The following is a 23,521-nucleotide window of genomic DNA, read 5'->3' on the forward strand; positions in this document are numbered from 1 at the left end:
CATTTTCCAAGAAAAACTTGTACTGAAAGATTTCAAAACCATCCCCAAACAATGCATGTTGATACACTGAGACTCTGTGTATCAGAGTCTCGCCACTCTGCTACTGCATTACTAATCGCTTAACATTTACAAAAGGCTCTGAGATCTTTTGATAGAGACTGCAGGAGAAAGACAAAGCCTCCATTAATTATAATAGAGAATTAATAGTCCCAGGCAGATCAAACGCAAAGACCTGACCAGATCCACATAAAGGTACTGTATCAAGGGACTGCATTCAAAGCAGAACTGTGGTAATAAAGGAAATTATTTATGTAGGTGGACAAGGCACTCACAATGGCCAAGCTCTGCCACCAAAAGAAATGGAAAGACCTGACAAAAGGGGAAAGTAAAGCTAAAGGAAACTTTTAGGAAAAGGCTGTAATAATGCTTTTAACTTAGTTGCAAAAAGAAGGCCACGCTTGCTTATACAGATGTGTTAAAGCTATGCAGATGAGTAGTCTATTCTGTGACTGCCAGAATAGAGATCTCCCCTTTATTTTTGCCAGGGATAAAACAAGCAGCATTTTCAATACTTGAGCCAGCTGGAAATGTTTCTGAGAAGCTGGGGCTTTGTTTTGTTTGTGAGGGTGAATTACTGCTTTCAGATTTCCACCCATGCAAAGTCTTACCTTACTATCAAGTTGTTTGGGGGGGTGGAGGGTGTGCAAAAAGAATCTGCATTTTTTGGTGGGTGACACCTGTGTTGAGATAGCCAATATTAATATGGCTACAGCTGACCTGGCCAAGCCATCCACATGTACCAGCCCTCCTGATAAAAGGAGGGGTGCGCTGGGGCAGAATGGGAACAGGCAGAGATGCAGCAGCTTGGGAGAAAGAAGCACTAACAGACCACAGCAGCCACGCGTGGCTTTCAACATCACCAGCATTGGCAACTGAACACAAAATCAAACAAAATGAGACTGTAATTACTACGCAGACAGACCTTTAGCCAGTTACGTGGCCCGCTTCAATTCAGCAAGAAAGCCGAATCCTGCAAAAAGCAAGCTGCTATGCGCTGAACCAGTTTTCCGCTCCAGGTCCCTGCGAGTACAGTGCTGGTGCTGCCAAGGAGGAAGGATCCTGTCCTCACCCAGCTGCTGCCACATTGGACAGCCTTACCCTAATCAGTCAGCCATGGACAATACAACAGCCAGCAAAGCAGTTATGCTGCTGGAATAACTGAACAGATAGATTACCCCCCTGGTATCAAGCTGGCTCTGATAGCAAATGACAAAGCCACAGCTGACCCACAGCTGCCTGGGCATAAATAGACAGTGATAAAAGCCAAGGTGAGACCACAGTACTAACACAGAACCATTGTATTTAACATTCAGGTCTTCTTTCCGGCAGCCATACTAATCCCATTCAAGCCTCACAGCTACCAAAGGACCAGACCAGAATTCACCTCAGCATTTGCTCCCCATCTGTTTTAGTCTCCTGCAATAGGTCTAAAACCCACTTAGCAATACTTACATAGGAATCCTTTGAAATAGGTTCTCCAAAGCAGAAAAGCAAGATGCAGACTTCAACAGAAGCATACAGTGAGCTATGGATCTAAAACTAAAACTTCATAGCTTTACTGTAAATCCCTGTTTCTCATTTCTTTCATTATTGTCTTAAGGGATGGTTATGTAGCTGTTTTCATCAGGCAGACATCTCTGATATCAGCAAAGGGGCACTACAGACTTCACCTCCATCCCTAGCCGCCACTCATCCTTCCCTTTTGCTGGCAGTAGTGGTTGCAGAAGCCACATTAACGCACAGAGACCAGATAAGAAAGGAAAAAAATATATAGTTAGTTTTCACTGGGTAGACACACAAACACTAATGTTGGCCAACATCACCACCCCATCCCCATGCCCCACCCCAAAAAACCTCCACTCAGCCAACAGAAATAAGAGTGTGGACAAGAATGGTGTTTTAAAGTATTCATAAAGTTACAACTACAAAGGTGAGGTTTTCAAGCATAGAAAAGCCACCCAGAAGGACACTGAGCACACACACTGACCTACTGACCTATCAGCTCTGCTTCAGTCTCCCTGCACTGACCTTACAATGGCAATCCCACAGCTTTGAAAATGGTACATTTTTTAATCCCCTTTCTTTATGCCCGAGACATGTAAGGATATTTTTAAGCAGCTCCCAACAAACAGTTCTGACATTTTGTCCTCCCTGCCTGAAACAGAAAAATGCTCCCCTTCATGCACATGAGCAAGGAGAGGTCAATCCATAATATGCTGCAACATTCCAGGATGCACCCTGGCTGGTACAGCTCACGGTAACACATAACTGAGCTGATTTCCATCCCTCCACCAACTTCCTTCCACCTCCTTCTCATGGTTTGACACTTCATTTGTAGGTACTCAAATGAAAACCCCTTAGTTAACTGTCCGAGCAGTTTTACCTGCTTCAGCTTACTGCTTTCCTCATATCCTTCACCCCTTTTCCAAAGGCATAAAAAGGTTAACAGCCACCACCAAAAGCAGTCTACTGTGCAAACATGAAAACATTTGATGTTGCTTGTTCTTCCGAACATGTCAAGAGAAGTATAGAGTAACACACTCACTTTTGAAGGCAGGTAGGTGAGCACAAGAAGTAACAGAAAGACACTGTCCTCTCCAGCTGACAGTACAGAGCTCAACAAACTTCACACAAATGGAAAGGAGCTATGACTTGCAGTTCAAAAAAAGCAACTTCTATTGCTTGTGCAACATGACTCTACTGTCATGTTATTCTTCTACAGGAAGAGTAAGCCGAGATAAATGATCCTGCAAACCCCAAAAAGTGCACATGCCTAATTGCTGGAGTTGCCCAAATGTCACCCAGAAAGACAAGGAAACCCCTGAAAAACACTCATCTATAGCAACTATATTTGTAACATGCATGTTGAAGGTTTGCTACTAAATACTTGTTTTCAGTTCAATAGAGCACAGGACCAGCTGAGGGACAAGCAGTGCTCCAGACTAGCTTTAACCTAAACACTCAACACACAGTTTTCAGAGTACCATATACTGAGGCTGCTTGTGCCAGCCCTATCCTTCCTGTGTCCTACCTGCATCCAGGGCAGTAAACCAGTGTATTGAAAGTGAACTGAAATATCTCACTATACAGGCAAATGATGCAAAATACAAAGAATTTTTCTCAGTGGTTTCCGAACAAGTCATATGTGGAAAATTATTTTACTTGTTGCTTTGAGCACCAGAGGAGCCTGCCAAGACAAGCACTTCAGCAATAAGCACTACAGACCTCACAGTAAAAGAAAGTCTGGAACTCCTAGCCCACAGTCAGATAAGAGCCAGTCCACAAGGGGAAGGTACAGTGAAGATAGTGGCTGCCATAAAAGCATTCAGATGTTTAACTCTGCCAGGTTTAAGTAAGAAATAGGCACCACCACGTCCTAACAGAACTGCTGGAGACCATAGGAAGAGTGGAGCCTCTGACTCTGACGGCTATCCCAGTCCAGTCTCCCAAACACAGCCCTCAAGGGATAACAAAACGCAATCATGAAACAGCCAGCCCAAGAATCAAATCCAAACACTTCCAAAGCACAAGAAAATCTCACGTTTCACCATGTATCAGAAAGACCTGCAGCTGTTACTATGCTTACTTAGTCAGCATGCCAAAGTTTTACACGACATGCAGTTCTAGCTTTTTGTGGTCTCTTTTAAAGCCTTTGCACTGATAATACCAGGTCCTATGAGCTAGACAAGGTGCTGTTTCAGTGGGGCTAGACATCTTAAAACTTTCAAGCTCAGTTTCTGGTCAATCCCAAAATAGCTTGCTAACTACACAGCCTCTTCAACTCACTCTCACTAAAGAAGCAGCCACAGCAGTGGCAACCCAGTGGCCTTCCTCCTCACTAAAAGGTTAGGCAAAAAAGGAAGAAAAAAACCCAGTTCTTTTACCAGTACCTGAGTTCGCAATCTGTAAAAGGACCCTGATGAGAAGCGTAGTTCCACTGCACACCCTTGTATTCACATGCTCATAAATCATTAAACCACAGACTTCATGCTGTGTAAGAAATGTCCTTATTCTAGCCTTTGAAGGGTCTAAACTGCCAGGGAGCCATGTAAGATCATTTGTTAATACAGCGTGGAAAGGACCTCAGGAGGTCTCTAGCTGAACCTCCTCCTCAAAGCAGGGTCAGCTCTGAGATCAGACCAGGCTGCTCAGGGCTTTATCATGCCTTGTCTTAAGACCTCCAAGAATGGAGGCTGCACAAACCCTCCAGGCATCCTGTCCCCCTGCTTCATAGTCCCCATCATGGAAAGGTTTCTCCCTTTGTCCAGACTGAACCTCCTATGTTTCAGTTTATACCTGTTGTCTCTCTTCTACTATGCACAGTGGTGAAGAACCTGGCTGCATCTTCTCAATAATCTCCTCATACGTATCAGCAGACTGCTTATTAAAGATCTCCCTTAAGCAGTCTCTTCCATAAGATGAACAACTCGGATCCCCCAGCTCTCCTCACAGACATGGCCCATTGCTGAAAGTGCTCCAGCATAGCCATGTCCTTCCTATATTGAGGAGCCCAAAACTGGAGACAGCGTATCAGTTGGGATCTAAGGAGTGCTGAGTAGAAGAGGATTATCACTTTGCTCAATCTACTGGCTATGCTCCTGTTATCCAGCCCAGGATATTGTTGGTCTTCTTCACAGCAATGGCACACTGCTGGCTGTGGTCAGCTCACTGCCAACCAGGGCCCGCAGGGCTTTTTGCAGCAGACCTGCCTCCCAGACAGGCAGTCTCCAGCCTGTATCATTGCAGGGCACTATTCTTTCCTGAGTGCAGGACTTTTCACTTGTCCTTGTTGGATTTCAGAAGATTCCCGTAAGCCCATTTCTCCTGCCTGTCTATGTCCCCCTGCTGTCAAGTGTCACTCGCATACTGTACAAACATGCACTCCATCACCTCCTCCAGGTCATCGATGTAGATGTTAAACAGGACACATCCCAGGACAGACCACGAACCAAAGAGATCACACGACATAAGGGCAGCGCCACAGGCAGGCATGAGGATCTTTTCCCCCTTTTTCTTGTACAGGGATTAGTTACTCCATTTGCACTCTTGCAAATACATTCCATAGATACAAAATCCTTCACACTCCTAATATGGCTCCACAGAATCATGTGGTGTGACCCACCAAATTACTCAGCCTCCCTGGAACAACAGTGCCCAATTCCTGTGCATTCAGTACAAAAGTGGAATTGCCCAGAGTTTCAAATTAATTTTCTTTGCATTCTTGGAGAAACCTTTCACCAACAACTGGATCGAGAGCACATTTGTTTAACAAATGAAGGAACCCAGTGAAGATGTCTTCTACCAAGACTCTGGGTGATATGGCATCTGCACGTAATGCCATTCATGGTAAAAAAAAAATAACTCACTAAAGATTACAATTTGTTTTACCAGTTTTTCCACAAAAAAGAAAATGCACCTGTGTTCCCTGTTGGTTAAAGAGCCAACAGAAAAAGGCTTTTTAACCAGGTGCTGAACTAGCTTGGCAAATGTTAGTACCTGTGATCTGTTTGTTAACATATAAATGACAGGAATTAAGGGATCAGAAATAAACAGTTGGAAAGATAGTATAAAACAAACACATTAAATGTCAGAGTCATGGCTTGGTCAAGCATAGCTCCCTAGCCTTCTTATTGCTCTTAATACTGATGTCAGCAGAGCAACAGCCACCACAGTTTAGTTTTTTAAACTAACTGATACAAAGGCAAATTATACTGAGGATCCAATGTGGTAATTTAAACTATGGCCCCTCACTGTGTTAATGCAGCTATACCTGCAGTGCTGCAGTTAGCAGGGCTCATTAAAAGAGCTTTAAATAACATTTGAAAGGGGGGAAGGGATAAAACCATGCTAAGTAGAGAAAACCTGGGGGCAGCACACCAATGTTTGATTCACGGTGTACTAGCAAGGTCCTTCGGCATGATATCTAGGTGGAGGTAGGGGATGGAAATCCATGCAACAGCAAAGACATAAGGGCTATTGTTGTGTTAGAAACCACAGAAGCAACTGACAGTGGTCATGAGGGTGCTTACCAGGCCTTGAGCAACCTGGTCCAGTGGGAGGTACCTCTAGCCATGGGACGGTGGTTGGAACTAGATGATCTTAAGGTTCTTTCCAATCATAACCATTCTAGGTAGGAATTAGGGGTTGTCCTCCCAAAAAGATGGCAGGATCAACAGTCCGACTGAAGTGCACAACAATTCACACAGCATGAGCAACAAGCAGGAGGAGCTGGAAGCCACTGTGCAGAAGGAAAACCGTGACAGAGCTGCCATCACGGAAACGCGGTGGGATAGCTCGCACAACTGGAGTGCCAAAACGGATGGCTATGGACTCTTCAGAAGGGACAAGCAAGGAAGGAAAGGTGGTGGGGTAGCCCTGTATGTTAGGGAGTGTTTTGATTGTCTAGAGCTTAATGACATTGATGACAGGATTGAGTGTTTATGGGTAAGAATCACGGAGAAGGCCAACAAGGCAGATATCACAGTGGGAGTCTGTTACAGACTACTGAACCAGGATGAAGAGGCAGACAAAATATTCTATGAGCAGCTGGGAGAAGTCTTGCGATACCTAGCCCTTGTTCTCATGGGGGACTTCAACTTACCAGATGTCTGCTGGAAACACAATACAGCAGAGAGGAAACAGTCTCGGAGTTTCCTAGAGTCTGTGAAAGATACCTTCCTGACGCAGCTGGTGAGTGAGGCAACTAGGAAAGGCACCCTGCTGCGCATGCTCTTTGTGAACAGAGAAGGACTTGTGGGTCTGGAAGCCGTCTTGGGCACAGCAATCATGAAATTATAAGAGTTTTAGATTCTCGGAGAAGTAAGAGGGGGCTCAGCAGAACTGCTACCTTGGACTTCCAGAGAGCAGACTCTGGCCTGTTTAGGAGCCTGGTTGACAGAGTCCCTTGGGAGACACTCCTGAAGGGCAAAGGAGTCCAGAAAGGCTGGACATTCTTCAAGAAGGAAATCTTACAGGCAGAAGAGCAGGGCATCCCCGTATGCTGAAAGATGAGCCAACAGGGAAGACCAGCCCGGCTGAACAGAGAGCTTTCACTGGAACTCAGGAGAAAAAAAAAGAGAGTTTATGACCTTTGGAAGAAGGGGCAGGCAACTCAGGAGGACTACAAGGATGTCATGAGGTTATGCAGGGAGAAAATTAGAAGGGCCAAAGCCCCCCTAGAACTTAATCTGGCTACTGCCGTAGAAGACAATAAAAAAATGTTTCTAGAAATACATTGGCAACAAAAGAAGGGCTAAGGAGAATCTCCATCCTTTATTGGATGCAGGAGAAACATAGTGACAAAGAAGGAGGATAAGGCTGAGGTATGTAACACCTTCTTTGCCTCAGTCTCTAACAATAAGACCAGTTCTTCTCTGGGTACCCAGCCCCTGAGCTGGAAGACAGGGATGGGGAGCAGAATGAAGCCCCCATAATTCAAGGGGAAACAGTTAGTGACCTGCTACACCACTTAGACACACACAAGCCTACGGGGCAGGATGGAATCCACCCAATGGTGCTGAAGGAGCGGGCGTAAATGCTTACCAAGCCACTTTCAATCATTTCTCAGCAGTCCTGGCTAACCAGGGAGGTCCCAGTTGACTGGAAATTAGCAAATGTGATGCCCATCTACATGAAGGGCCAGAGGAAGGATCCAGGGAACTACAGACTTGTCAGTCTGACTCTAGTGCTGAGGGAGGTTATGGAACAGATCATCTTGAGTGCTACCACATGGCACATACAGGAAAACCAGGTATCAGGCCCAGTCAGCATGGGTTTATGAACTGCAGGTCCTGCTTAACTAACCTGACTAACCTATGACAAGGTGACCTGCTTAGTGGATGAAGGAAAGGCTGTGCTTGTCGTCTAAGCAGACTCTAGTAAAGCCTTTGACACTGTTTCCCCCAGTATTCTCCTGGAGAAACTGTCTACTCATGGCTTGGATGGGTGTACTCTTCCCTTGGTTAAAAACTGGCTGGATGGCCGAGCCCAAAGAGCGGTGGTGAATGTAGTTAAATCCACTTGGTGGCTGGTCACACATGGTGTTCCCCAGGGCTCACTACTGGGGCCACTTCCATTCAATATCTTTATCAGTGATCTGGATGAGGGGATCAAGTGCACCCTCAGCAAGTTTGCAGATGACACCAAGTCGGGTGGGAGTGTTGATCTGCTGGAGGGAAGGAAGGCTCTACAGAGGGATTTGTACAGGCTGGATGGGTGGGCTGTGGCCAGTGGTGTGAGGTTCAACAAGGCAAAGTGCTGGGTCCTGCATTTGGGTCACAACAACCCCATGCAACACTACAGGCTGCGGGAAGAGTGGCTGGAAAGCTGCTGGGCAGAAAAGGACCTGGGGGTGCTGATTGACAGAGCTGAACATGAGCAGCTTGTGCCCAGGCAGACAAGAAGGCCAATGGCATCCTGGCCTGTATCAGAAACAGTGTGGCCAGCAGCGGCAGGGCAGCCATCATCCCCCTGTACTCGGCACTGGTGAGGCTGCACCTCAAATACTGTGTTCGGTTCAGTTCTGGGCCCCTCACTGTAAGATGGACATTGAGGTGCTGGAGTGGGTCCAGAACAGGGCAACGAAGCTGGTGAAGGGTCTAAAGCACAAGTTGTATGAGGAGTGACTGAGGGAACTAGGGTTCTGGAGAAAAGAAGGCTCCAGGGGACCTTATCACTCTCTATAGCTAACTGAAAGGAGATTGTAATGAGGTGGATGTTGGTCTCTTCTCCCAAGTAATAAGCAATAGGACAAAAGGAAATGGTCCCAAGTTGCACCAGGGGAGGTTTAGATTGACTATTAGGAAATATTTCTTCACCGCAAGGGTTGTCAGGCACTGGAACAGGCTGCCCATGGAAGTGGTTGAGCCACCATCCCTGAAGGTCTTTAAAAGATGTGTAGATGTGGCACTTAGGGACATGGTTTAGTGATGGACGTGGCAGTGCTGGGTTAATGGTTGGACTTGATGATCTTAAAGGTCTTTTCCAATCTAAACAATCCTACGATTCTAATTATAGATTCAAGATCCCTGTCAGACCAAATTCAGAACAGATTCAAGATACATCTATAGTGTTAGCTTCTTGCAGCCTGTCTAACTTTCCAATGGAACCAATTTACTGTAACAATACTGGGAGCCATGCACAGGGAAAAAGGCAAACAGTAATCCCGAGAGACAATTTTATAACCCTACTCCAGGGAAGGAATATTAAGCAGAATCTGCAAGCCTAGATGCCCTGGTACTTTCTCATATTCTGCGATTTCTGAAGAATATCCTGTCATTTTTGCAAAGCCTCTAAATCCATCAGCTGAACTAGGCAAGCCAGAGCGCAACAACACTATTCTATTTTAAAATGACAGAAGTGTCTACATCTGTTTAATAACACACATGCATACATCTGCCAAACAGACCTAGTGGAAAAGACACTTTCTGAGGTTTACACATTCTTCTATTTAAAGAGAGTAAAAGAGACACCGTGCCTTTATAGGGACACCAGAATAGCTCTCCTCCTCATCCAGCTCTCACACTCTCCCTCCTCACTCCGAACAAATTGTGTAGGCAACCATCTCAGCTAATTGAAACTTAACAGTAAGGCCATATGGCAGCTATAATGGAAAATACGCTATTTCTTTTTTCAGTGGATTTATGGTTCAACCATGCAATGAAAGAAGTACTAAAGAAGGAACCGGATTCCAGGAACCAAAACAGCTTGCTTGTTTTATAACCAAAATGGAGCATATATTGAAAAGAGATTTTACAAGAGTTCATATCTGATCACCAGACAGGTCTCGGGTGTTATAAAGAAGCCTTTTTTAACTTCCAGAAACAATCACTAAGAGGCAAAACTGAATTCCCAAAGATCCTATTGCTCACCACTAGCAAAGCCAAAACCAGAATCCCATCCTGTGGCTTCCCCTCTCAGCTTAAGGGCTCCAGAGAGGGGTCTGTAGCAGATGCACGGAAACAAATTGTGTGTACAGGATTTATAATTAGAAGCTTTGTTGTGTGGATGTATGTTCCTCCCCAAGGAAGTGACAGTGATTTAAGGACCCAAAGAGTACAGAGCCACTGCTCTCAGCCAGTCCATGCTGCCAGGTGTGCATGTTCTCTCCACATCTGGTTTTCAGAGCAAGACTTAACTGGATTCAAATTACAAAACCCTGAAACCACATACGTTAGCTGTAATACTTTTCCGGCTAAACTAGACATACAGAACAGAAGTCATGAATTTTGGGTTGCAGCTTTCTACTTGGCCAACAGGAGAGTACAAATTAGGAAATGTATACCTGTGCAGAATACAGTTCACCCTGGAGAGATGACTCGGCCACTGACCTGTTAGCTGTGCAACACAGAGGTTCCTATTATCACTTCCCCTCCATACTCAGCCCACCTCAAAAACAGGGGTCACTGTCACCCACACAAGAACTGCTGATTTAGATACCCCACACACAGAGGGCTGTGCAGAATAAGGCATCTGGACATCATGACAGCTGACCAAAACAGAGCCTGTGCTATCAGTTACGTCCAGAAATTGATACAGATCAGACCTTTCTCTGGAACAACCTGGTTGACTCTCAAGTCGCCGGCTTCTGCAACAAAATACCCAGATCCCGTTAGTTCAAAGAACCTAGAGGTTTGCTGAAGTCATGACTGCTGTAATAAGCAGAGGTCTGCAGAAGGAGAAGCCTCTGGGAAACAAGGTTTCCCTTTCTTCTTTTTTGCCAGCCTCCACGTCTCCTGAAATGACTGTGAGGAGTTTGCGGGCTGGTCCTCAGCCTGCTGATGAAGTGAAAACCTTGCCCCACCAGAGTAAGAACACAGACAGACTGAAAATGCTGAAAGGAAACAAGACTCCAAGGTTAGGAAGGCACACGCACAGAGCCTCCTGCATTATCAGCAGTAACGAGGGTGACAAGGATCACAAACGATGTTATGGGTGAGGCAGAAAACTCCTCTTTAAGATACACGCGAGTATCTGTATGATCGTATGTCTCTGTCAAAACATCACATCCCAGGAACCCTGACACAGAGAACCTCTCGGGTGCATATGTGCAGGCCAAGATTTCTCATGGTGCCTGAAAGATTTGTACACTTGACTCCCACTGAAAACTAACAGCAATTTGGCAACCAAATCCCTCTTGAGCAGCTTTAAGTACCAGCTACACTGGCCCTTCTACAGCTACAACTAGAATCTCCTCAGCTGTGCCCATGATACTTTTATGCATAAGGTGCACACACTAAAATTTCTTTCCCAGTTGAACAGCAAATCTGTAACTGCTGAAACACCAAATCCTGCAACTAGCAGACTCTGCCTCATTCTGGTCTTGCCACAGACCACATTACTCTGGATCCCTGAGTAATATGTTGTTCTGACACACTTTTGCAATGGAAAGAGCTCGCCAGCTAATCTGCCAAATTTCCTAACATCAAAGCATGATCCAGTGTACTGGAAGACTCCACCAGCTTCTGGTTTTGGATCAGCTGGCCTGTAACAATTCTTGAAATACATACTGTTGTATGTATAACTATACTAAATCTTCTGGACTCCTGTATTGCTGACATGCAAATCAGTAGGACACATTTGTTGTAATAAAGAGATCTAAATATCACAACTCTCAAATACACAAGTACTTAAGTCAATATGATTAGTGCATTTACAGTAATGCATTGCAGAACACAGCCTGATCTCCCTGCACAGATCCACCACTGGGACCAAGAACTCCCTCTTCACACCACCCAGCATAGAGCATTGGCACAGACTTTGCATGAAGTTGTGACTTTGCAGCTCCTCCTATTTCTACCAGGTCCACAGGCAGCCCTCTGTACATCAAGGTCTCACCGGGGTCACCCACATGCTCCTCAAAAGAGAAACAGCCAGACGCCTGCTTCTGGAAGTCTCTCCCAAGACATGAGCATTAATAATTCTTTGGAAGAAATGAAAACATTCATTGAACAATTGCTTTTAAGTAAGGGTAGAATTCAAGACGAAAAGATGTCTCTTTCCAAATGCTTGCACTAGTATTTTTAAGAAGTTCAAAATCTAGTTTTGGAAAATCAGAAGTGTTGATAACCACCTTGCTAAGGTTTTATGATGGAACATAACAGTGTTCTTACAATAAATCTTATGTTAATGAATAAAACTCTGAAAATAGAACAGCTTTAAAATGTCTGGTTTTCTTAAGTAAAAGCAAGCCATTTTATTCAATCCACAACTGAAGTGCTACAGAGCTATTTCACACATTTTGCTGCATCCTGTCTGGAAGAAAACTTTCAGCTGTAATTCAAAACTCCATTGTCTCACTAAGAGACTGTGCCTAAAGCTGCACTGGGGGAACCATCCCAGCCTAGCTGCAGTTTCAGGAGAAAAATAAGGGGTTTATGACACCATTAAAAGGATCATTCCTGTGCATGTGAAGATAATTTTGGTTGCGACATTGACACAAACTACATCCACAGTACAGCTTTTGCCAGAATAGAACACAGTGTCAGAACCCAAACAGGCACTGCTCTAGCAAGACTGAAACAGAACCTCGTCAGAAGTACACCTGAGCCCTACAGGAGAAACTTAGCAATTATGCTACACAGGTTCCAACTGGAAAGTTAGGTCTCTCTCTGTTTAAATTAGTAGTAAAAAGGATAATAAACTGAACCTGAATTTGCATACGTCTGCACAGTCTTTCTAAGGGTATATACACATATCCACAATGGTATGCAGCTTTGATAAAATAATATGCAAACTCCTCCATTAAAAGCAAGTAATTCTGCTTAACCAGCACCTATGTCATCTTCTGTATGGATATTACAGCAGCAGTAGCCCATTACAATGCACAAACACACTTCCCCAGCCAAGTATTCTCTCAGACTGCAGCAAATGTACTTGTGTGAACAAGGACCACGTATCAGACCCTACACACTTTGTATTTGTCTCTCTATCTGACTAAGAATTCAATACCACATACTAAGAGCATGGGAAGTAAGTTTAGTTGGAGGTGAGCTCCTACACCAGTCTATTGAAAGAAAGTGCCTTAAAAATACATTATCAGGTCAAGAGACAGAAAGAAGCAACCAGCTGAAGCTTATCCCAGATAGCACCTCAAGGATCTGCGAGAGGCAGATTTGCTCATGAAGTTTCCTGTTGGGTAAGAAATACCACAAGTCTCGCCAGCACCCCTGCAAGTTACCTGGCACTTCACCACTAGTCAGAAATGCAGACATGCCTCAGGACAAAAGCTACAGTGCAGGCACCACATCAGCACACCTCCATCCTGAGCTTTCTAGGCACCAAATGTGATGCCTAGAGTGATGCTCTAGATAGCCTAGAGTGATGCTCTAGATCACCTAGAGTGATGCCAAATCCCAGTTCTTCCACAACAGAGAGGTTAAAGCAATTATTCCACCAGCACCAGTTCATAAAGTAGGATACATGGGCACAGCCAGAATGAAACGCAGTCTGCAACAGTCAGGAATGGTTGTGACTGGGATGAATCCTGGGCAAGAATAATACCACCAATATAAGTGATCCCTGGAAGGCGAATGAAGATTGGGCTAAGGATGCCTCACCGCTTTACATCTTTTTAGGATCTATCAAACAGGCATCTGTCAGCATCATTTTAAAGCTAAATATACTTGTTAGAAGTCCTAGGCAGCCACTAGAAAGTGAGTAAAGCAAAGGCACAGCACACAGAGACAGAGAAGTTCAGTTTTTTGCAGTCTGTTTACACTGATACGCCTCTGGAGACTGCGTAACAGACAGCATTAAAAAGCTTTTAACCATTTTCAGCATACCGTATTCAAATGAAAGATGAGATCCATTTACTAAGCAAGCCCAATTCTTCTATCCTGTTGCATTCAAGGGTACGTCTTACAGACTTGAGATGTGCTCATCAATACAAAGGCAACGAAGTAGATCTGGTTTTGAACCTCTTTTCCCTCCAGAGAGCAATTACCCACACAAGCAGCCCCATCAGTTTCAAAGGAATGATAAAGAAACTGTTTCCTCCATTTTAATTCTGCTGTTGAGCTTATTTCCCCATGTTCTTCCCTCCAGAAGGCTAAAGTGGATCAGGCAGCAAGAGCAGTCCCACCTGAACAATTTGGAGATGGGGTTTAGCATGTGTAGAGCTGTGGGAAATGGGCAGATTACGCAGCACTTCTGCCTAAGGATCCTGGTACCAGAGACAACTCAGGAGATGCAGTTTCTTTCCCTGGCTTTGTCACTGGTTTGCGAGATGACACTTCCTCACCCTCCACCTTTTCTCCTTACAAAATAGAGGCAACAACTGCCACCTTTCTAGGGGAGAAAAACCTTGCCATCTAGTGAAACACACATCTACCAAGCTACTGACCAAACTGGTAGGTCCAAAGGCAAAGGCAACAGTAAACTTTTCACAGCCAAGCCATCTCACACTGAGCTGCACACCCCAAGAATAATAACTTAACCTCCCTTGATATGCGTAAAACCTTCATATTATTCTGCTGCTGTTGCAATAATTCTGCCCTCTGCAGCACTGTCATCTCTCTCTTTCCCCCCCTCCTATTGATTTCATCAGGCACAATAAATCTGGAGCAATTTCCTCACCCCCATGCCCACCCTGAATCGTGTCATGGGAAACAACGCTAAGCAATTAAGTCTGTTGTATTTCTCTCAGACTCCTCCGTACAGGCTATATATAAACACACACATGCAGAGATACAATAATAGAAGGTTTATTTAGCCAAACACCTGCTGCCCAGATCTTTCATGCAGTGTGTTATGAGGAAAAAAACCCAAAGCTTTATAAATAGGCTTGCAGAAGAGCGAAGCTTGCAGCAAACCCCCTCCTTTATTTCAGTACAAAGACATCACTCTGATGAACAGGAAAGGTGAGATTTTTTTTTAAGTTCCTTTTACAGATGGAGATGAAACACAGCACTATCTGAAACAGTATCTTTTACAGGGTCTGAAAAGAAGCTAAGGGATCATCTAGCTTACTAACTGTATCCTGCTGTGGGACTTTCCAACATCATAATAATTTCCTAAGGTATTTAAAGCAGATTTTGGAGCTCCTGAAGAGGTGTAATAAGTTTATTAACCACATTACTGATGTGGCACGTCTTGAAAGCCCAAGATACATCAGGAAAACTTAGATTTTTGCAGATTTCCACATAGCCTAACAGCAGGGTGAGGAGTAAAAACCAAGTGGTCACACCAACACTGGAACTAACACATCCTGCTTTTCTAAGGATGTGTGTCATGACTGATTGTAAGATAAAGCATATGCATCTCCATGCAGTGCTTTCCCCATGGTCAGGTCCTTTCTCTGGCCGTGTCCCTCCCAAGTGGGCTCTCCAGTAGCATGCAAGGGTTGAGCTCATCTGCAGGTTTTCCTGCTGCGGGACTCCACTAATGTCCTTCTCTACTCATTGGTGACCCATTTTGACACAATTTGCAGTCATTTAATAATCCTTAAGACCGGTAGTTTTCTCTCAGGGACATTTTTAGCCAAACTATGGGTTAAAAATATTCCTGGGAAGGAAGAGGAAGGGAGGAGCCAAACAGACAGTGAGATCACCCACCCCATACATTCATAGGAAACCAGGGTAAAAACGGCTTCCCCATGAACAACAGTGGCTGCTGTTTCTTTTAAGTCAGGACTGCCTAATAAGTCGGTTCAGCCATAAAAATTCAGAAACATAAGTATAAGGTGTAATAGTGTAAAGAGGAGGTTCGAGGTAGAAATTCAAAGGCTGCTTCAAACAGTTAAGCAACCTATAGAATTGGACTTAAAACGCATATAAATTTGACCTGAGTTCTTAACCCTACATCACCTATCAGCACTCGCTTACAAAGAGCTGTGTCACTCCATATTGCCAAAACAAGAGCAGCAGCAAAGCTGTTTACATGCTACTGTCAATACTTCAAATGCTGCCACAGGCACTATCACCAGTGCACCTAGGAACCTTATTTATCCTTCCATCACAAAGCAAGGGTATGAGCTTACACTGGCCGCCTTGACAAGCCTGATAAACCCCCCTCTCCCAATATAGCCTCTCTAAAATTAGATTGCAGCATGTTCTAGTTAGCAAAAAATAAATAGATTCAAATTTATTGGTTGGTAGCCACACATTATAGCCATTTATGACATGGCTGCATGGCTGCCACCCATGATTAAAAGAAGAAAACTGTAAGTAACAAAGGAAAACTTTTTTGTTTATAAGGATCTTTGAGCTGTGTGGTGCAGATGTTGTGCACAAAGATGAAAAGGATATATATAACTGGATTACAGCTCTTGCACAGGCTGGGATAAGGTGGTTATATGAATACAGCTGAGATGGTGATAGCAGGCCCATATTTACACTACAATACAAAAGGCAGCCAGTGGAAGCAAGCAGTACATATAACGAGCCCTCTGGCTTCCTTGTTTTCCAGGCTGTTAGAGGCAGAGGAGGCAAGAACGATTTTTGGTTGTGGCGAATCAGCAGCCAGCATTCCCATTTGCTGTTGTGGAGAGTTGCTGGTGGAGAGGACAGCATCTACTCTGGGAAGATCACTCTGACCTCTGCTGGTCCCCTCAGAGAAAGCCAGCAGAAACCGCCTGAAGGCAGGGAGGGAGGGAATCCCCCAAGCAAGCAGGAAAAGTTGACCACATGGCTCCTACACGGTCTATCAACTCTTTCAAGGAATGCCACTCACATAAGTTTCCAATTTACTTCTGCTTCACACTCACATACAAAGATGTAGTTTCTAGCCCTGAAATTTGCTCCTGCGGCTGCCCAGGTCCAACCACAAGCCGTGGACCTGCCTCTCTCCCCCTGGCACAGACCTCACCACACCACCTCGCCACTGCTTAGCCATTGGCCCCCTCCAGTTTCACAGCTATGGTCTGGACAGCCTGCATTTGAGAGCTAACCCATTGAGAAAGTGTAAAATGTAAAGAGTAATAAGATTATTCCCCTTACAAGGATGGCCTCAGCCTGTCACACCCAATGGGTTGTTCCATAGGCTTGCAGACAATACCTCCTCCCTTCATATTTTCAGGCTGGAAGGAATACTCACGATGAAAGTCTCATCACACGCTTCAGTGTCCTCCCCATTGCACTGACAGAAGTGTGCCTGTCATGCTTTGCAGCCGCAGCAGTGGTTCCCCACTAAGTGCCGAGGGCAGTAACCACAACAGGCTCTTCCATCACCCAGAGGAGCTGCGGCCACCACAGTAGGTAAAATAAGGGGCAAACTCAGCAAAATGGGTGGGTGGCTCCTGCTGAAAGCAGTCACCTCAAAAACATCAACTAGCAATGACCAAATTTCTCATTTCAAAAGGGACAATGCCACCCTGTTTAAGCTTAGAAGCCACTATTGAATGAAACACATGCTTCTGGAGTATGTGGTCAGAGATGACTTTTCTTCACCATCTTCCTTCAGAAGCAAATGAGATCATCAGGAATGCACGACCGCTTCTGCTGCTCCTCAGCAGAACCACGTCAGAGAAATGTGATTAAAAATAGATAATAAAGGAAATACCATAGGCCACACCAAAACAGACAGAAGAAGGAAAAGGAAGCAATTTTCCTGAGCAAGGTTTTGAGGCCAAATATTTTATTTTCAAATATTAAAAAGCTACCCTGTAAAAGTTGCTGGCAATACTCAGTATGGGTAAAACATGATCATTCAACAGCCAGCTGAAAGGAGGCTGAAAGTCGAATTTCATCCCTACCCTATACCCAGCAGACACTAAAACAAAACCAAGGCCAGTTTTAACAAGCCAGTGAGTCAAAAGTGCATTCAATCTTAAGGCAAGGACACACAGATTTCCTGCTGGCAGACTGGGGATAACACAGAGGAAAAGTTTCTCGGCAGAAACCAGTATTTGGTCAGTCTGGGAAGGGGAAGAGGACAGAGTACACCAACCTCGGAGGAGACAACACTTGGGAGAAAGGTACACTTTGTGTATGCAGGGCTGGACCATCTTTATCAAGTCTAGCGGCAAGACACTGCCTCCCTATCTACAACAACAACAAAGTCGTGTTGCTTGGGAGTAAACAGTGCTATCTCCGCACAGCCTCCTGTGCAAGCGGGCTGCTCTGAGAACGCCTTGTGCACACTCCCGCACGAGAAGGCCAGCCCAAGGCGTCTGCCCCGCGCAGCAGCAGAGATAGGCGTGCAGCGGGAATGAGCACCCCAACATGGGATGGGTGCCCGTCCACTGAAGCTGAGGGAGCTTCTCCAGGCTCCCCACAGCAAAGGGGGAGACCAACGCTGGTTGGCGCCGGTGGTGACAACCCAAATAAATACCCCAGTGCAAATGCACCCATGTGAAATTCTGGTGCTCGAGGGCTAGGTTGTTTTGCTGAATGTGTTTGGTTATGAGAAACACTCCGGGCAAAGTTTAAAGCCTATGGATGAAGCGGGCCTTGAATGAAATACGGGTGGATTTAATCGTTCCCTCGTGGCTTCCTCAACTCTCAACTGGAAAAGAAACGACTCCTTGGTCACCAGAAGCTTACTTCACCGCAGACAGTGGGTTCCGGGGTTCCGCTCCCAGCTACAGGCGGAGGTATGAAAGGGGAGCCGGGAAGCGCTGGTAGGAGCGGCCAACCCCCCTGAGGCGTGCCTCATGAACAGCCACCCCACACCGGCGTGCGGCGGGGCCCAGCCGCTGGTACCTCCCGGGATCCCCCCAGGCGCAGGCACCTCACGGCAGCCCCCCCCCTCCACTGCCAACCGCCCCCCAAGGGCCGCCCGCGCCGCCCGGGACTCAGCCGCGCTGAGACGGGCGGGCGAGGCCCCGTTCCCCGCCGGGGCCGCAGGCGCTGCGGGCGCAGAGAGCGCGGGCTTCCCGCGGAGGGACGGGACGGGATGGGATGGGAGAGCTACAGCGAGTCACGCCGGCCGAGTGCGCGTTCCTCCCTCCGCGCCGCGCGGGCGGACTCACCCTCTTTGGCTTTCTTCTTCCTCGCCAGCGTCCCGCCTAGCTTGCCCAGGAACGACTCTTCTTTCTTCATCCTGTGGGGCCGCAGCGTCGGGGATCGAACGGGCGCGGCGGACATTGGCTCTGCTTAGGGGCTCACCGGGGGAGCCTGCCCGAGTCCTGCCCGATCCCTGCCCCGCCCGGGGCGCTGAGGCGGCGCAGAACAAAGCCCGGGAACGGGTGAATCACCCGGACAGCCGCGACGGAGCGAGGAGAGCCGGCAGCGGGGGGCGGGGGGCGTGAGCCCGAGCCGCAGCAGAGGGCAGGGGGCGGGCTGGGAGCCGCGGCCGGCGGCCACAGCGCCCTGCCACGGCCGGGAAGTCCGCGGGAGGCGGGGCGGGCCGCCCCCTGCCCCGGCCCCCTGGCCCAGAGGGCGGTGACCGGGGCTAACCCGGGCTCGGGGGCCGCCAGCCGGCCTCAGAGGGACCAGGTTGGACGGGGCTTTGAGCAACCTGGTCTAGTGGAAGGTGTCCCTGGCCATGGCAGGGGGCTTGGAACTAGGTGAGCTTTAAGGTCCCTTCCAACTCAAACCATTCTGTGATTCTGTGATAGACCCACGAGGGTGGAGAAAAAAACGGGTAAAAAGCATTGCAGGAAGGCAAAGCCCTGGGCCCCGTCACAGCCAGGCCAGAGGGCAGAACTGAGGGCAAACTCTTAGCATTTGCCATTTGCCGGGGCTCTGCTTAGCAGATTCCTGCTGGCTACATTGAGCAGCCACACACCTCTTCTGTCTGGCCAGCCTGCCTTCTCCTCCTGGCATGTAGCCTGTTAGGTTTGGCATCTCCCTTGTGCTAAGGTTGGGGGGGGGGCGTAGGCTGTGTTTGCCAAGCTCCCATGTACTGAGCCTCACAGGCACTTCCAAGAGAGAAGCCATCACCTCCCAGGTCTCTGAGCACTGCTGTAGCCGTAAGCTTTAGTGAATGCATACAAAAATGGCCAAAGCCAGAAAGTTAGTTTTGATCCTACAGAGAGAATTTCTTATTACTTATCATTTTACAGCACCCGGGGAGCATGACGAGGGCTTTGTGGAATACACATTAAAACCAGATCCTGAAGAGTTTACAGTGTTAGGCTCTGATCCTGCAAAGTCTCATGTACATACTTAAGCCCCTGAAGTGGTCCTATTGACTTTAATGAGACTAGTGGGTACCTAAAATCATGCACAAAACCTTTGGCCATGCTCCTGCAAGCAGCTCCCTGTCAGCAGCCCTTGCCTCAACAAAGAACAGCATTCAAATCAAAGGAACTTGGCACAGAATCTGCACACCCAGTGTACAGGACAGATTTTCATGCTTGACCTGACACAGAAGTAACACTACACGACACATCCAGAGCATAAGATAGCAGAGATACTTTACGAAGTGTGTCGTTTCTCCAGGGATTTAACCTGAGCTAATCCCCTCTGTCACAAAGACCTACTCCTGTCCCTCACCTCCTGCTGCTTGTTGCTTTTCTACAGGCACTTAGGCAACAAATCAAAAAAAAACCCCCAACAAACCAAAACCAAAGTCACCCTGCCCAGATTTCCAGTATGACTAAGCATAAAGTCACCCAAGGGCAAGTGCCTGCAGAAGGGAAGTGGAGGGAACACATGACCATGACTGGGAAGACCCTTTCAAATGGCTTCTATGAACTGGAGGTTATCATGAACTTACAGCTTCGCGTGATGGAATGGTGACTTATTTTGAGTAGACAATAATTCCAACTCTAAATACATTCAAGTGTGAACACTAACTTTTTTTGATTATATTATTCTTTTAAGATGATGCTTTCAGAGGAAGGTGCCAGACTAGACTGACACATTTTAATCCAGCTTTGCAATTATAAAGACATTACCGAAGAACAGGAGAAGTGTTGCTGCCATCAGTGGCAGAACAGTGGTGAAGGGAAGTTCAGATGCTTTTCAAGAAGAACCATGCATTTCAGGAGTGGGTAATGCAGGGAACTTTAATCAAGAGCCTGTATGTAACTCACCCTGTAGTCACAGGCCAAAGGGACCCACTGCACTCAGCAACTATCCCACCATGTCTGTTGAGAATATGATACTATTCGTGCCCTAAACTGCAAGAAAAGAAAAGCTGCACAACGCTCTGCATTTCATGAGAATGCCTTTTCATTAAATGAGACAGCAGCCATCGGGGATCTGTCAGAATGCAAACCCAAAACAGGAGGATGTTTGAGCTGGAATGTGGCTTTTGGTCCAAAGAGGAACATGATGCAGGATGCAGTTTGATTTCGCCTGAAAGTGTTTTTAAGAGACTGAGCATTTTGCGTTTCTGTTGTAACTGCTGTTAGCAGAACATGGGGCAGCTTCTAAATCTAGAGGTAATGTTAATTTACCAATCTTGCATTTTTAAATTGGTATATTTTTGTATAAAATCTGTGGTGTATTTTTGTATAAAGATATTTTGCTTTTCCCTGTTGAAAGTAATATTTGACACAATAGCTAATGGAGGATTCAAGAAAACAGTGTTTGCTCACCTGTTTCTCTGATTTATTTTCTTTCTGCATTTGAACCATTGACTTACCTTAAAGGCTCTCTTTCTGTTGCATTTCAAATCAACAGGAGGGTGGCAAATAAACAAATACTGTTTCAAAGCATAGAACTAGAAGCAGTGACAGGTTTGGAGTAGGACCTGCAGCTACTGTTAATATTCACCTTTAATTGATTGCATTTCAAGTTTAGAACATTCCTCTGCTCAAGCCACCTATTGCTCCAGCACAGCAAGGTCTGAAGTCACCCGCAGCACTGCTGTGCAGCACTGGCAAAAGCCAGCAAGAACCAGGAGTGAAGTTTCTATGCCTCAGATGTCCTGCACTGCAGGGAGCTTTGAGCAGGGGCTCGTCACCAGATTAATGAGCAGTGTTTCCGCATCCATAATTTCCTCCAGCCCCATACTTCCATTATATTGTGTGTATCACATCATTTAAACATCTCACAAAGTAATATATACTGTGGGGTTTACCATAATGGTCACTCTCACCGGCTATGGAAGCATCATTAGCTGTTCCTGCAAGCCATGCTTCTTGTGGTCTGCTCCGCCAGCCAGGATGCTGAGTGGTAATCCTGCCCTGCTGAGCTTCTCCGTTCAGGAGCGCTGGGAATGCTGAACTTAAGAATGGATTTGTGACAAACAAAAATATTGGGAAATCCCAGCCAAAGCCTCTCTGAAGAAAGTATGACTCTAAAAACAAGCAAGGCAAAATTGTAACTGCATTATGCTCGAGAACTTCAGAGAACACAGCAAACCCTGGTGTAAATTAGGGCAGTCCCTCACATCTGGCCCAAACCTGAGAGCAACATGGATTCACTCTAATTGATCACAGAATCCATCATGGAAACAATTATAAAACTTCACTATTTTATTTGCATAAAGAGCAGTAAAAAGTATTACAGAGAGCATACAAACAAGGCGTACCCTGGCACCGTTACGTTAGTGGAGCACTCTCTGTATGTCTCAGATTCGAGTAGGTCTAGCCTTCCGGACCAGTCCAGTCCAGAGCAGTGGTGCCCACCTCTTCCTGCCGTCGTACTGCAGACTACAACAGAGGCGCCAGGCACCTGAGGAAATGACCTTTGCTGACCAAACCCTTCATTCAGCCCATGTACTGTCTTGGAGGGTGCAGAACAAATTAATAATCAATATGACCCACATTCTTAATTAAGCCCTAGTATGTAAGTGACACTGCCTAGAATGAAAATGACCACTGTGTCAAGTCTGGGAGCTCCACAAGCAGAAGATGATGCCTGAGATCTTTAAGGGCTCATGTGATAAATTGGCATCCAGATAAATAGGCTGTATATTTGCAGTCTAATTGGGTTTCTTTAAGCATAATTTCTTGCTTTAAGCACTCCTCAACAGGGTATCCTGAAACTTACACAAAATCTATTTTCTCATTCCTTCCCAGAGTTTCTTTCTCCTGATTTTAGAATCAATTCCAATAAGTGGAAATTCTGCTTAAGACTTCAGTTAAAACCTCAACTTCTCTTCCGGTTTCCTTGGCAAGTCCCAAACCTGCCAACAGCTTTCAATTCTGATCTGGTTTTATTGCAGGATATGAGGAAGCATCCTCTGATCGATATTGAATGGCGCATACAGAAGGGATTTTATAAGGGTCTGTCTGCACTAAATGTTTGATACATAGCTGATGCAAGTTGTAGTGACCACACAGCCTTGTTTCACATTGTCCCGGCTTCACATTCTTCTGTACTGAGCACTGTGATATAGAATCATAGAACGGTTTGGGTTGGAAGGGATATTAAAGACCACCTAGTTCCAACCCCCCTGCCAGAGGCAGGGACACCTTCCACTAGACCAGGTTGCTCCAAGCCCCATCCGACCTGGCCTTGAACACTGCCAGGGATGGGGCAGCCACAGCTTCTCTGGGCAACCTGTGCCAGTGCCTCACCACCCCCACAGCAAAGAATTTCTTCGTCATGTGTAATCTAAATCTACCCTCTGTCAGTTTAAAGCCATTCGCCCTTGTCCTGTCACTACATGCCCTTGTAAAAGGTCC

General features: G+C 46.1%; 1 protein-coding gene across 3 annotated transcripts in view; it reads right to left on the bottom strand.

The window, feature by feature from the left end:
- PARVB (parvin beta) overlaps positions 1–19,353 on the bottom strand; it is a 59,665-nt gene extending 40,312 nt beyond the window's left edge. The window contains exon 1 of one of the 3 annotated variants that reach the window (XM_030479200.2): positions 18,968–19,353. In XM_030479200.2, coding sequence (XP_030335060.1) covers positions 18,968–19,082 — 115 coding nt within the window. In that variant the 5' untranslated portion in view covers positions 19,083–19,353. The other 2 variants (XM_030479203.1, XM_030479204.1) reach the window with 2 other exon arrangements.
- Between the last annotated feature and the right edge of the window lie 4,168 nt (positions 19,354–23,521).

This window comes from Strigops habroptila, chromosome 3 (genome assembly GCF_004027225.2).
Source record: "Strigops habroptila isolate Jane chromosome 3, bStrHab1.2.pri, whole genome shotgun sequence".
NCBI lineage: Eukaryota > Metazoa > Chordata > Aves > Psittaciformes > Psittacidae > Strigops > Strigops habroptila.